The sequence below is a fragment of the Notechis scutatus genome, chromosome Z (genome assembly GCF_049901735.1).
Source record: "Notechis scutatus isolate UNSWTSFEM ecotype Mainland chromosome Z, rNotScu1.2, whole genome shotgun sequence".
NCBI classification, from domain to species: domain Eukaryota; kingdom Metazoa; phylum Chordata; class Lepidosauria; order Squamata; family Elapidae; genus Notechis; species Notechis scutatus.
In genome coordinates, this window is record NC_142025.1 from 23429122 (window position 1) to 23443049 (window position 13928).

The following is a 13928-nucleotide window of genomic DNA, read 5'->3' on the forward strand; positions in this document are numbered from 1 at the left end:
TTTCCTTTTCTTCAAGGGATGCAAGACATGTTTCTAAAGTGTTCACCCGTTCAAGCAAAACAATAAATTTGTCAAGTTTGGGCTTGCAGGATGGGCAGAATAGTGGAAATGCAAACTGGGAGCTTTTTAGTGATGTTAATTGAAGAAACTGGGCTATGCCTTTGGTTAACCCAAAGATGTTTTATTTATGAATGGCTGCAGTCATGTGATCCCTTTTAGCAACCTTCTGACAAACAAAGTCAATTGGGAATCCATATTCACTTAACCATCATATTACTAATTTAACAAATGCAATGATTCACTTAACAACTGTGGAAAGAAAACTCATAAAATGGGGCAAACTTAATAAAAGTCTCACTTAGCAACACAAATGTTGGGCTCAACTGAGGTCATAATTCAAGAATTACCTGTAATGAATTCTTCTTAGATAAAGAAGAACATGTATGGCTCAACATGTATATGCTGAGCACTGATGATGTTAGCTAGTTTGGGTAATGAAATGTCTGCAAGAAAACAACCAAGCTGAAAGATGCTAAGAATTTGACAACTGTTTACTGATCACATTTATAATTGTCCAAAGTAACAGAACAGCTTGATTTAAGTTAATTAAATTTCAGAAGAACCTGCCAATTCCAGCAGGTTGGCAGGATGGATGTTTTCAAGAAATCTGTTCATCAAAGAATGGCAAATAGGTGCAGTGTTTCATTACTGAGAAAAAATCAGTTGACTGTAGTGTCCAGGAATCTCCAACCTTTCCAGTTTTGCGGACCAGTGGTGGGGAGAGGGGATGGTTCTGCATAAGCAGCAAGTGAGCGCACTTGCACAGCTCCATTTACACAAGCGGCAGGTTCATACACCCACACAAATAGAGCTTCCCACACGAGAACAAGGGTCTGCCACTTGCGCAAAAGGAGTTTCCCATACAAGCACTAGCAACCATCACTCCCACAAGTAGAGCTGAGGGCAGTGTGCCCACCATTTGTGCAGACCGGTTCCAAACAGGCCGTGACCCAGATTTTGGGAATCCCTGGCTTAGATGATTCAGTTTGTTCAATAACAAATATAGGCTTTTTTAAAATAAATAGAGATTTCAGCTAATACTTTACTTTCAGATTTTTAGTAATCAGTTACTATACTTTCAGATTTTTAAAAAACAATCTAATTATTACAACGAAAATATTAATAAGCGCACATAATTAGCTAAGTATATTTAAATCTATTAGTGAGATAATTAAAATTAATTCTCACTCTGTTGCTACCATATTATTCATTCTGATTAAGATGTTAACAGATAATAGATTAAGTTGGAAGGGACCCTGTAGGCCATCCAATCTAACCCCCCGCCCAAGTAGAAGACCCTACATCATTTCTAACAGATGGCAGTCCAGTCTCTTCTTGAAAGCCTCCAGTGATGAAGCCTCCCACAACTTCTGAAGTTGTTCCATTAATTGATTGTTATCACCATCAGAAAATTTCTCCTTATTTCTGGGTTGAATCTCTCGATCAATTTCCATCCACATTCCTTGTCTGGCCTTGGGTGCCTTGGAAAAAGACCCCTTCCTCTATGTGACAGCTCTTCAAGTATCGGAACACTGTTATCATGTCTCCCCTGGTCCTTCTCTTCACTAGACTAGCCATGCTCAGTTCCTGTAATTGTTCTTCGTGTGTTTTAGTCTTCAGTCCTCTAATCATCCTCTTCTCTGCACTTTTTCTAGAGTCTCAACATTTTTTTTATAGTGTGGTGACCAAAACTGGATGCAGAATTCTAGGTGTGGTCTTACTAAGGCTTTATAGAGTGGTATTAGGTCTTCACTTGATCTTGATTGTATCCCTGTGTTAATACAACTGAGGATTGCATTGGCTTTTTTGGCTGCCGCTGCACACTGTTGGCTCATAATTAATCATAATTAGTGGTTGTCCACTAAGATTCCAATATTCGTCTTACAGTTACTGCTATTAAGCCTGGTTTCACTCAGTCTGTATGTGTATTTTTGGTTTTTCTTGCCTAAGCGTAAGACTTTACTTGTCTCTACACTGAATTTCAAGTCTGTCAAGATCAGTGTTCAAGTCTGTCAAGATCCATCTGGATCCTGAGTCTATTATCTAGAGTGTTAGCTATTTCTGCCAGCTTAGTATCATCTGCAAATTTGGTAATAAGTTCCCCTTCTACTCCTTCATCTAAGTCATTAATGAAGATATTGAAGAGTACTGGGCCTAAACAAACGTTGTGTACCCCACTGCTTACTTCCCTCCATGTAGATGTAGACCCATTAAGGATTACTTGTTGAGTACGGTTTGTCAGCCAGTTATGAATCCATCTGGTGGTGATGCTATCTCACTTCTTCCTAGTTTGCCAAGAAGTAAGTTGTGATCTACTTTGTTGAATGCTTTACTGAAATCTAAGTATATTATGTCCACAGTATTTCTCTAGTCTACTAATTTAGTCATGTTTTCAATCCTGTCCTCAATCAGCTAATAATATTTAAATATTATTTTATTCCAGCATGTGTAAGCAAAATTACACATGTTGTTTATGTCTCTACTTCAATTAGCCCTTTTCTATTAAATTCATTATATGAGATCAAGCCAATGAGCTCTTTCTTTTCATGCATTATTCAGGAAAGTGGTCTCAACACTTTTGCATTCAATTTCTTCACTGATCAAAATAAATTATTTGCTGACCTTTCAATATTCCAAAGCATATTCAAGGGAACAGACCAATAAAATGAGAGCTTTTTTCAGTACTCTATTTTTTTTTGTAAAAATTTTATTTGGGTTTTCACAAAACATAATACAAATAAAATATCTTTTTTTGAGAATAGCATGGTCCCGGGTTATCACTTCTCCATACAGACACAAAGTCAATTTCATATTCGTCTTTGTGTTCTATTCCATATCTTATTACTATTTTAACATTTTCTCAATAATTTTTCCCTTCCCTTAGTTTTCTCAACCTTGCTTTTAATTATCTCATTCCTTTCTAAATTCAATTATATATATATCTTTTTCTAAGTTTCAATATCTTTCTAATCATAATATTTATACTTTTTTCTGTCCTGTTTCAATTTCATATTTTCTTTTCTCATTAAACAAAATTTTCCCCTGTAGTTACTGATTGGAGTATGACACCTTTGTATCTTTTAATTTTTGTCCATTCAACTCTTATTTAAACTTCAATTTATGCCTTTACAATTATAATATTCAATATAACACATAACTTCCAGTCAAATTCTGCTTAGTACATTCTTAAAATACACACCAAGTTCTTAAAGAGAAAGTATATTTTTAACAATAATAAATAAAATACTTATTCTATTCCAATTCAGCTCTATCATTAATGTTAGTATAAATCTTTGACATCTTTAACATTCCCTTCAATAGGATATCATACTTCTAGGAACACTTATAATATTTCCATAATTTTTTCATATTTCTTTCATATTCCTCTTCACTTAAATGTTTATAACTCATTAATAATAATTAAAATGTTCCCCTTCTTTCCTAATTTCATTCTCTCATTCTCTTTATTTCATTTATTTATTAAACATTCCATTCCATTACAATGAGTATTTTATCTATCATTTTAATCAAACTTGTTTCATATTTTCTAAGTTCATTTCTAATTCTAATATAACAATACTATCTTATGTACCCTTGTAGAATCCCTCTTTCAATTAAATTTTCACCCATTATCTCTAGGTCTTCTAAATAGGCTTATACCTTTAATCCTTGTATGTTTTCCCTGTTTCTCTATATCCTGTTTCTGTCCTTTATAACTTCTTTTCCTTTCCCTCTTCCCCCTCTTCTTCTCCCTCCCCTTTTGACCTCTTGTCTCTCTAATTCTAATTCTCTCTTCTGTAATCTCTCTTCTGTTTCTTCCTAATATTGTAATTACTTTTCAAACTATTCTTTTTTGGTTTTTTTTCAGATCTTAAATTTTCACTCTCTTCCCCTTTCCTTTCTTTTCCCCACATAGAATTAGTCATTGAAGATGGCTTCTTCTTTTTCCTGCCCTTCTTGTTCTACAGGCATTTCTTGTTGTTTCTCATAGTTCAGGATCTCCATTTCTAAACATTGAAATGCGAAGCCAAAAAAAACCCTCCTCCTCCTTGTGCATCTTCTTTCTGTTTTTTAAGTTCCATTTTCAGTTCTTCCAAGAGTGATACCATTTTAAAAACTTTTAAACAACCACTCCTTTGATTTTAGTCTTTTAGATCCAATAACCAAAAATTCAAAAATCACCAAGTAATCCAAATAATCCAAAGCTGTTTCTTCTTGCTTCTTTTTTCCACATTCTCTTCCCGGGGTTCTATTATCTTGTTACAAAGTTTCAGTTAGAATGTATATTTTAGGAATCTTGTTAAAGTTTCACTGTTAATTCCTTTTACTTCCAGGTGGTCTCCTCCATTTTTCCAGATCCCACCCTTTTGTTTTTTCCTTTTCTCTCCTTTCCTTCTTTTAAAAGTTTTGAAAACCCAGAAGTCTTTATTATCCCTTTGACATTTTATTTTCAGCTTAAATGCCTGTTAATGTCAAAGTGGTTTTTGTCAGTTTCTTACTTAAATCTCTTAGTTGTCAATATGGGAAGGAAAGAAAAAAAAAATCCTTTCCCTTCCCTCTCTCATTTCAGCTTAAATGCCTGTTAATGTCAAAGTGGATTTTTGTCAGTTTCTTACTTAAATCTCTTAGTTGCAAATATGAGGAAGGAAAGAAAAAAGAAAACAAATCCTTTCCCCTTCCTTCTCTCATTCACTGCTTCAAAATCTTCTTTGGGAGCAATGTTATTCTTTATAGTTCAAATTCCAGGGTACCTTATGTTGTTGTTTTTCAGTTCGACCCGGTCAGCCAAAACTTTCTCTTCTTATCTTCCTCCTGCACATTCTTTCCGGTCCCAGTTCTTTCTTGAGGTGGCCATTTCTGACCACTGCTGCAACCGCCTTCGGGAAAGGAAGTAATGGCCAGCTGGGGAGGAGAAATGCGCCTCCTCAACCCTGCTGGCAGTCTCCCCCACTTCACCACCTCTACGGGGTGGCTTAGCCCCAAAACCAGCTGGCTTGGGGTGCTCCAGCAGCGAGCATGGATCGAAATGGCGCATAATCATGGATTTTGATCCGTCGCCGAAAAAGCTCAAACCGGAAGTCTCTTCAGTACTCTATTATTAATGCACAGATTAAATGCTAGGCTTCTAATTCTTTATCTCTTACTTTCTAATATATAAGACATTTTTCCAATAAAATATCAAAATTAAAACATTTTAAAATATATGAAAACTAGACAAAATATATGTTATTATTTTTATATTTTATATAAATAGCTAATGTAGAAAAATTATATGAGTAGTCAATAGGCAGACTAGTTAATCACAGCTAAGAATTGCATTTGGTTGCCACTGTAGCAACTCTTATTGATTGGAAAGATACATATGAGATCATAGCACAAACATAAAGCTATCCCAGTCCTGAATCCTCTGGCAATTGTTGAGGAAAAGGAATATTTTTTTAATGTATTCAAGTTCTAATGAATGTACCTTTATCTCATTGTTTCTGTTTTTGGCACAAAGAGAGAAGATTAGTATTCAAAGAATTCACCCCAAACTACATTTTTACAGGCTTTCTGGCTCAAAGAATTGGGATGTGTGTAAATTTTGATGCAAAGTAATGATTTTGATCATGTGTGAAGGATGACCACATGTACCTTACTCTGAGTTCTTGTCTTCTATGGATCAGATTTAGATTGTTTTCAAAGGTTCAAGTTCACTGTGTCTCTGGATAAATTTTTATTCTATGTATCTTGGATGTCTTCAAGCCTCTCGTTGAAAAATCATAGAAGTTTAAAAACAACTTTCTAAATCAGTAAAAATTGTGAATTTGAATGATCTGACTTTTTAATAAAACAAACTGTTATTAGTTTAATTAACCATCTCATGGCTTTGAACATTCTTCTTTGACTATGAACTTAAATGTTCAGTTACATATCATTGGTAATCCAAAGGGTTAAAATAAAATTTTCACATGTCTAGCAAGCTGAAAAGATACAAAGTACATATGGAACATTTACACTATATAAGCGTATAGATTAACAATGAGGGAATTATCAAAAGCTACAAAATTAGAAGTGTATTCTATAGAAAAACAGTTTTCTTCATTTCCCACAAATAACGTGTTTCATTACTTCTTCTTTTTTAAGCAGGAGTTCAACAAGCTAGTTTACCATTTTCTGTGATTTTTTTCCCCCGTAGAAGTGGGTATATCTCAATAGCAGGGATCCAGCTATTTCCCAACAGCAACTGGAAACAGATACAGTATACCAGAAATATTAAAATATTTTAAAAGCCAGTTTTGATTCTCGGACTGTTAATTATGAAGAAGAATGATTACTTTCACATTATAATGAGACTAAATGTAAAAGCTTTCTATCCCTGAAAAATACATTACCTGTTTAAAAAGTTAAGGTTTTGTAAATATACAACTGAAGCAAAAATTGGGAAAGCAGTAAATATCATGATAGCAAGTATCACAGATACAGAATAAAGTCAAAAAAATAAAGTCATTTAATTACTAAAATGGTCCAAGCTACATACCCTAGTTAGATCCATCCCAAGTCTCAATTGTGAGATAATATGAAGGATTATACTACGCTGATCATCCAAGTCTCCTAAATCATCCTCTTCATTATCTTCGGTGTCTGTCACCTCATCTTCAACCAGAATCACTTCACGAGCTGTATGCTAAAAAATAGAATATAGTTAGTATTCTGGACATAAATAGAACAATATGGCATATATTCAAATAAGCTTATTGTGGCATTCTTTAAAAACACTAAGATTCTTTCTAAATAGTCATGCAAAACAGAGCTCATGCTTTCTATATATATGGAATGGGACTACAATATGTTGACCAAAAATCTTAGAAAGTGTGATTCCAACATATTTTAAGGAAATATTTTAACTTCAGGAAAGGTTAATTAAAAATGCCCAAGAATATTAATAGTTTCTATGCTATAGGGCAGGTGTGTCATACTCAAGGCCCAGAGGCCGGATCTGGCCTGTGGGGTGCTTAGATCTGGCCCATGAGGTTGCCACTGTAGCAACTCTTATTGATTGGAAAGATACATATGAGATCATAGCACAAACATAAAGCTATCCCAGTCCTGAATCCTCTGGCAATTGTTGAGGAAAAGGAATATTTTTTAATGTATTCAAGTTCTAATGAATGTACCTTTATCTCATTGTTTTGTTTTTGGCACAAAGAGAGAAGATTAGTATTCAAAGAATTCACCCCAAACTACATTTTTACAGGCTTTCTGGCTCAAAGAATTGGGATGTGTGTAAATTTTGATGCAAAGTAATGATTTTGATCATGTGTGAAGGATGACCACATGTACCTTACTCTGAGTTCTTGTCTTCTATGGATCAGATTTAGATTGTTTTCAAAGGTTCAAGTTCACTGTGTCTCTGGATAAATTTTTATTCTATGTATCTTGGATGTCTTCAAGCCTCTCGTTGAAAAATCATAGAAGTTTAAAAACAACTTTCTAAATCAGTAAAATTGTGAATTTGAATGATCTGACTTTTTAATAAAACAAACTGTTATTAGTTTAATTAACCATCTCATGGCTTTGAACATTCTTCTTTGACTATGAACTTAAATGTTCAGTTACATATCATTGGTAATCCAAAGGGTTAAAATAAAATTTTCACATGTCTAGCAAGCTGAAAAGATACAAAGTACATATGGAACATTTACACTATATAAGCGTATAGATTAACAATGAGGGAATTATCAAAAGCTACAAAATTAGAAGTGTATTCTATAGAAAAACAGTTTTCTTCATTTCCCACAAATAACGTGTTTCATTACTTCTTCTTTTTAAGCAGGAGTTCAACAAGCTAGTTTACCATTTTCTGTGATTTTTTCCCCGTAGAAGTGGGTATATCTCAATAGCAGGGATCCAGCTATTTCCCAACAGCAACTGGAAACAGATACAGTATACCAGAAATATTAAAATATTTTAAAAGCCAGTTTTGATTCTCGGACTGTTAATTATGAAGAAGAATGATTACTTTCACATTATAATGAGACTAAATGTAAAAGCTTTCTATCCCTGAAAAATACATTACCTGTTTAAAAGTTAAGGTTTTGTAAATATACAACTGAAGCAAAAATTGGGAAAGCAGTAAATATCATGATAGCAAGTATCACAGATACAGAATAAAGTCAAAAAAATAAAGTCATTTAATTACTAAAATGGTCCAAGCTACATACCCTAGTTAGATCCATCCCAAGTCTCAATTGTGAGATAATATGAAGGATTATACTACGCTGATCATCCAAGTCTCCTAAATCATCCTCTTCATTATCTTCGGTGTCTGTCACCTCATCTTCAACCAGAATCACTTCACGAGCTGTATGCTAAAAATAGAATATAGTTAGTATTCTGGACATAAATAGAACAATATGGCATATATTCAAATAAGCTTATTGTGGCATTCTTTAAAAACACTAAGATTCTTTCTAAATAGTCATGCAAAACAGAGCTCATGCTTTCTATATATATGGAATGGGACTACAATATGTTGACCAAAAATCTTAGAAAGTGTGATTCCAACATATTTTAAGGAAATATTTTAACTTCAGGAAAGGTTAATTAAAAATGCCCAAGAATATTAATAGTTTCTATGCTATAGGGCAGGTGTGTCATACTCAAGGCCCAGAGGCCGGATCTGGCCTGTGGGGTGCTTAGATCTGGCCCATGAGGCTGCCCTGGAAACATCAGACCAGCCCACGGTGACTCGGCCTGGCCCTCCTGAGCTCCATTTTTGGTGGCAGCATGCTGGAGCAGGTCGTCACAGCCAAAAATGGAGCTCAGGAGGGCTGCCTGTGCCCTTTCCAAGCTCTGTTTTTGTTGGCAGAGTACTGCAGGAGGCTGTCACAGTGCAAAACAGAGCTCGGAGGGCTGCCTGCGTGGAGAAGGGGGTAAATGCAGCCAGGCACCCCTTTGGGGAAGTGGGGCTGGGCTCAGCTGGGCTGTGGGATCCCAGTGCCCTGGAAGTTCATGGGCCAGGCTGGGCATTGGCCCTCCACTGCCTAGGGCTCTGGACAGTCTGTGCTGTCATCCAGGGGTCCTCCACGTGGCCTGAGAGGGACAGTAAGAGTCTAGAGAACAAGGGTTTGGCACTCTCCCTGGTCTTGCCTTCCTCCACTGGAAGACAGTGGATCCCCCCAGCCCTACCTGGACCAACAAAGTGCACCTGACATGATTTTAACATTGAGCTGGCCACACCCACACTGGCCCCCCAAAGTCAAACACAACCCGGATGTGGTCCTCAATGAAATCGAGTTTGACACCCCTGCTATAGGTTCATAAAAAGAATCAACAGAATGGATCTGAGCTTTACTAATAAAATCATCAAACCTCTAAAATAAATAATTGGATTCATATCAATAAGTATAAATATATTTTTCCTTCTAAACTATCTGAGATGAAATTAATATACTATATAAAGAACCAAATACCTAAAATAATAGAAAAAATGAATTTGTTATATTTCCTTGAAAAAATAAACTTAAAAATAAACAGAGAGGGCGGAGCTTGCGTCGCAGCGGTACAGCATGCAATCTTTAAGCTCTAAGATCACTGCTGATATCTTCATTGCAGAACGGTCCCAACGGACATAAATCATCCCGTAGAGACGGTGATAGAGGAGGGCACATCCTGTCGATCCCAGGGGCATTGCAAAGTCCCTGGTAGATCCTGGAGAAGCCCTTTTTCCCCACAGTGGAGAGGCAGCCATTAAAGCTGCTGAAGCTGGGACTGCTCCGGAACGGAAGAAAGCTGGAAAGACAGTGTGTCAGTTTGGTGAGATAATTTTCTACTTATTTTTTTCTGGAGAGAACACCATAAAAGACTAAAAATTAAATTTAAAAGTGAAGATAAAAGAGCTCAAGCGGCGAGATTAAGCACAAATTAAACCTGAAGTTTTTTTTTTCTTTTTATTGGAACTTTGGATTTTGTTAAAACTTTTTAACTTTTAAATTGGGCTGGTCTTCCCTTTTTAATTTTTATTTTTTTCCCTTCAAAACAACTCTTTGGAAAAGTTTTTATTCTATTGCTTCTTCTTTTTAATAATTTTAGATTCTTTATATTTTTTATTATTCCTGATTTTAATATTAGAGGGGAAGGAAAAGGGAAATAAGTAGTGCTGCCACCTGGAGGCTTGGATACATTGTTTTCTTTTCTTTCTTTCTTGTTGATACATTTGCTGTTACATTCAAGGACTCTGTGCTTTTCATTGAAAAGATAGTGGGAAGAGCATGTAGATTGTTTGCAGGTGCTCTTTTGTGGAACTACTGATAGCTGGAGTCTGGATTTGAAATTGAAGAAAGAAGATTGAAGTGACTTTGAAAAGAGAACTGGAAATTTTGTTTTTTGATTTAGTAAAGAGCCTTGAACATATAGTGGCAGTGCTTTGCTTGTTGACAGAATTGCATTTTCTCTTCCCTTTTTTTTCTATTCCCCCCCCCCCGTTGGATTTTTAAGACTACTTCCCCCCCTCCCTTTGTTTTACCTCTTTGGCAAGGGGAATATACAGATCTCTGTCTTTTTAAATCTTTTCTTAATTTTTTTATTTTTTCATCCTTTTTTCATTTTATATTTTTTTCCCTTTTTTCCTACATAATTGGAACCAATTGGATTAAGGTATTCAAGTGCCTGAAGATTTTTCACTTCCCTCTTTTATATTATTATTATTAATATTATTATTATTATTATTATTATTATTATTATTATTATTATTATTATTATTATTATTATTATTATTATTATTATTATTATTTACTGGAGTGGCAATTGGCTGCTCTTGCTTTTTCTTTTCAATTTTTCTATTGTACTTTAAGATGAACTGAAAAATACCAGCCTCAGCTTTTTCAATCCCGAATTCTTCTTCCCCACCATCTGGAGGACAACGATCAATACAGGGGATGTTACAACAAGAGAAGGAGAAAGAAGTGACACTGCAGATTATTATGCAAGGAATTCAAAAGATACAAGTAAAAACAAATAATATTGAAAAGTGAACAGAGAATATTGAGCAAAGAACAGAAAAGACGGATGAAAAAATAGAAAATATTCAACAGATGATGATGCAATACGAGGACAGAATTAAGAAAATTGAAGAACAAGATGTACAAAGAGATAAGAAGATTGGAGATATGGATACCTGATTGAGTGAAGTGGAAAGAGATAAGGGCAGATCTCTGCAATCATTGGGATGGGAAATTGATAGATCAGAATTCTATCTTAGATTTCAAAATATAGAAGAAGAAAAGGGTGAAAACCTTGCTGAAATGATGACAGAAATCCTGGCAGAAACATTAGAGGTAACTAAAGAGAAGATGATGGATGGAATGGACGAGGTTTTTCGTGTTTATACAAGATATGCAATGAGAAATAAACTGCCAAGGGAAGTTCATATCAGATTTACTAAGAAAATAATAAAATCACAAATACTGCAGGCGGTAAGAGAATAAACACTAAAGTACAAAGATAAAGAAATAGTGGTACTGAAACAGGTACTGAGAAGAGTGAGAGAGATAAGAAGAGAATATTTATTTTTGACCAGACTTACTTAAGAGAGGAATAAATTACAGATGGCTGATACCCGAAGGTCTCATGTTTACCTGGCAGGAACAAAGACACAGAATTGATACAGTTGAAAAAGCGGAGTTATTCTATCTAGAATATTTTAGAGGAAGGGAGGAAGATACAAGAAAAGAAGAGTCGTTAATTGAATTTCAAGAGGAATGTACAGCAGTAATTGAAAAAGAGAAAGGAGCCGTAGGTGGTGTACCCAGAGAACAACGAGAACCAAGATCTACTAGAGCAACAAATCCTTCTTACAAAGTCTAAAATGGATGAGAAAAAATTGATTACAATTAATATAAATGGGTTTAATTCAGCTATTAAAAGAAGAAAAGTATTTCATAAGTTAGAGAAATTAAAATTTGATATAATCTGCCTACAAGAAGTGTACATATTAAAAAACAACATGATTATATATTGAAACAACAAAAATTAGGGAAATTATTTACAGTGTTAACACATTGTAAAAAGAGAGGAGTGGTGTTATACATTAGAGATACAATCCCTGCAGAACAAACCTATACAGATGATGATGGAAGGATTTTGATGGTGGAGATAATGGACAATAATCTAAAGACACTTTTAATAGTAATTTATGCTCCAAATGATAATCAAGAAGATTTTTACAGGAAATTACATAAGAAAATTATTGAACTGGACTATGTTAATATCTGTCTGATGGGAGATTTTAATGGAATAATAAATAACAAAAAACAGCAAAGAAAACTAGAAAGACATTGCCAAAATCCTTCTTTCGAATGTAGATGAGATAAACTTAAAAGATGCATGGAGAGAGAGAAATGCGGGAAATAAACAATATATCTTTTATTCAAATAGACATGCATCATGGTCTAGAATAGATATGTCAACAGAATTGCTTTCTAATATACAAGACATTGAAATAGAAGCAAGTACTTGGGCAGATCACAATCCAATAATACTTGTATGGAAAGGACAAAAAAGGAGATCTAGATGGACTTTAAATAATACGATATTAAAGGAAAAAGACTTTAAACAGAAAATTGAGAATTTACTTTTTTCTTTAAAGAAAATACAAAAGAGGATACATCATTACAGAACCTCTGGGAAATGATGAAGGCTTATACAAGAGGTTTGATAATGGACTATACAAGGAAAAGAAATATAAAACAGAAAAAAATATTTAAAATATTGGAAGATGACTACAAGGAGTTAGAAAAAGAACTACAAAAATTTCCACAAAAAAGGACATTAAAATTAAAATGGACATAACTAAGCATAAAATGGGGCTAATGGAAAAAGAAGAAATAGCAAAAAAATAGAAATGCTAAGCAGAACTATTTTGAAGATGCAAATAAACCAGGCAGATGGCTAGAATATAAATTGAGAAAGGAAAGAGACTCGAGAAGAATAAATCAATTGATAAACGAACAAGGACATGTATGCTATGGAAATGCGGAAAAGAAAAAAAATATTCAAGATTACTATGGAAAACTGTACCATCAAGAGAATGTTCAGGAAGAAAGAATTCAACAATACTTACAGGAAGCAAATTTGCCCCAGATACCCAAAGATATTGAAACAATGTTAGAAAGTAATATAACAATGATGGAATTAACAGAAGCTTTAAAAAAGCAAAACATCGGGAAAGCACCAGGTCCGGACGGTATGCCAGTGGAATTTTCTAAGACATTCCAGGAAACATTGAATCTTCACTTATTAGAAATTATGAATGAAGTTATGACAAAGAAGAGAATACCTGAAACATGGTCAGAAGCATATATAACACTTGTACCGAAGGAGGACACAGACCCACAGCAAGTTAAAAATTACAGACCTATATCACTATTAAATTCAGATTATAAAATTTTTGCTTCAATTCTGGCAGAAAGACTGAAAAGATATTTAAACAATTGTATTCATCCTGATCAAAATGGATTTCTGCTGAAGAGACAGATTAAAGATAAGATGAGAATAATTTTAGATACACTGGAATACTATGAGGCACATCCCGAAAAACAAATGGCTCTGATGTTTATAGATGCACAAAAAACCTTTGATAATGTGAATTGGCATTTTATGCTGTTATAATTGGACCAAATGGGCTTTGGTAAAAAATTTACTCAAGCCATCGAAACGATATATCATAAACAAACTGCAAAGGTTATGATAAATGGAGAGTTAACAGACTTTATAGATATAAGAAAAGGGACCAGACAAGGCTGTCCACTGTCACCTCTGTTGTTTGTGTTAACACTGAAAGTGCTGAATAGGAACATCGGAGAAGAAAAAGAAATAAAAGGAATGAA

General features: G+C 34.4%; 1 protein-coding gene across 1 annotated transcript in view; it reads right to left on the minus strand.

Annotated features, from left to right (window-relative positions):
* The window catches only part of OSBPL10 (oxysterol binding protein like 10), an 83607-nt gene that overhangs the window by 24374 nt on the left and 45305 nt on the right, over positions 1-13928 (minus strand). Inside the window, exon 5 of the mRNA XM_026681345.2 lies at positions 8265-8411. Within this exon, the coding sequence (XP_026537130.2) occupies positions 8265-8411 (147 nt within the window). The remainder of the gene's footprint in view (positions 1-8264; positions 8412-13928) is intronic.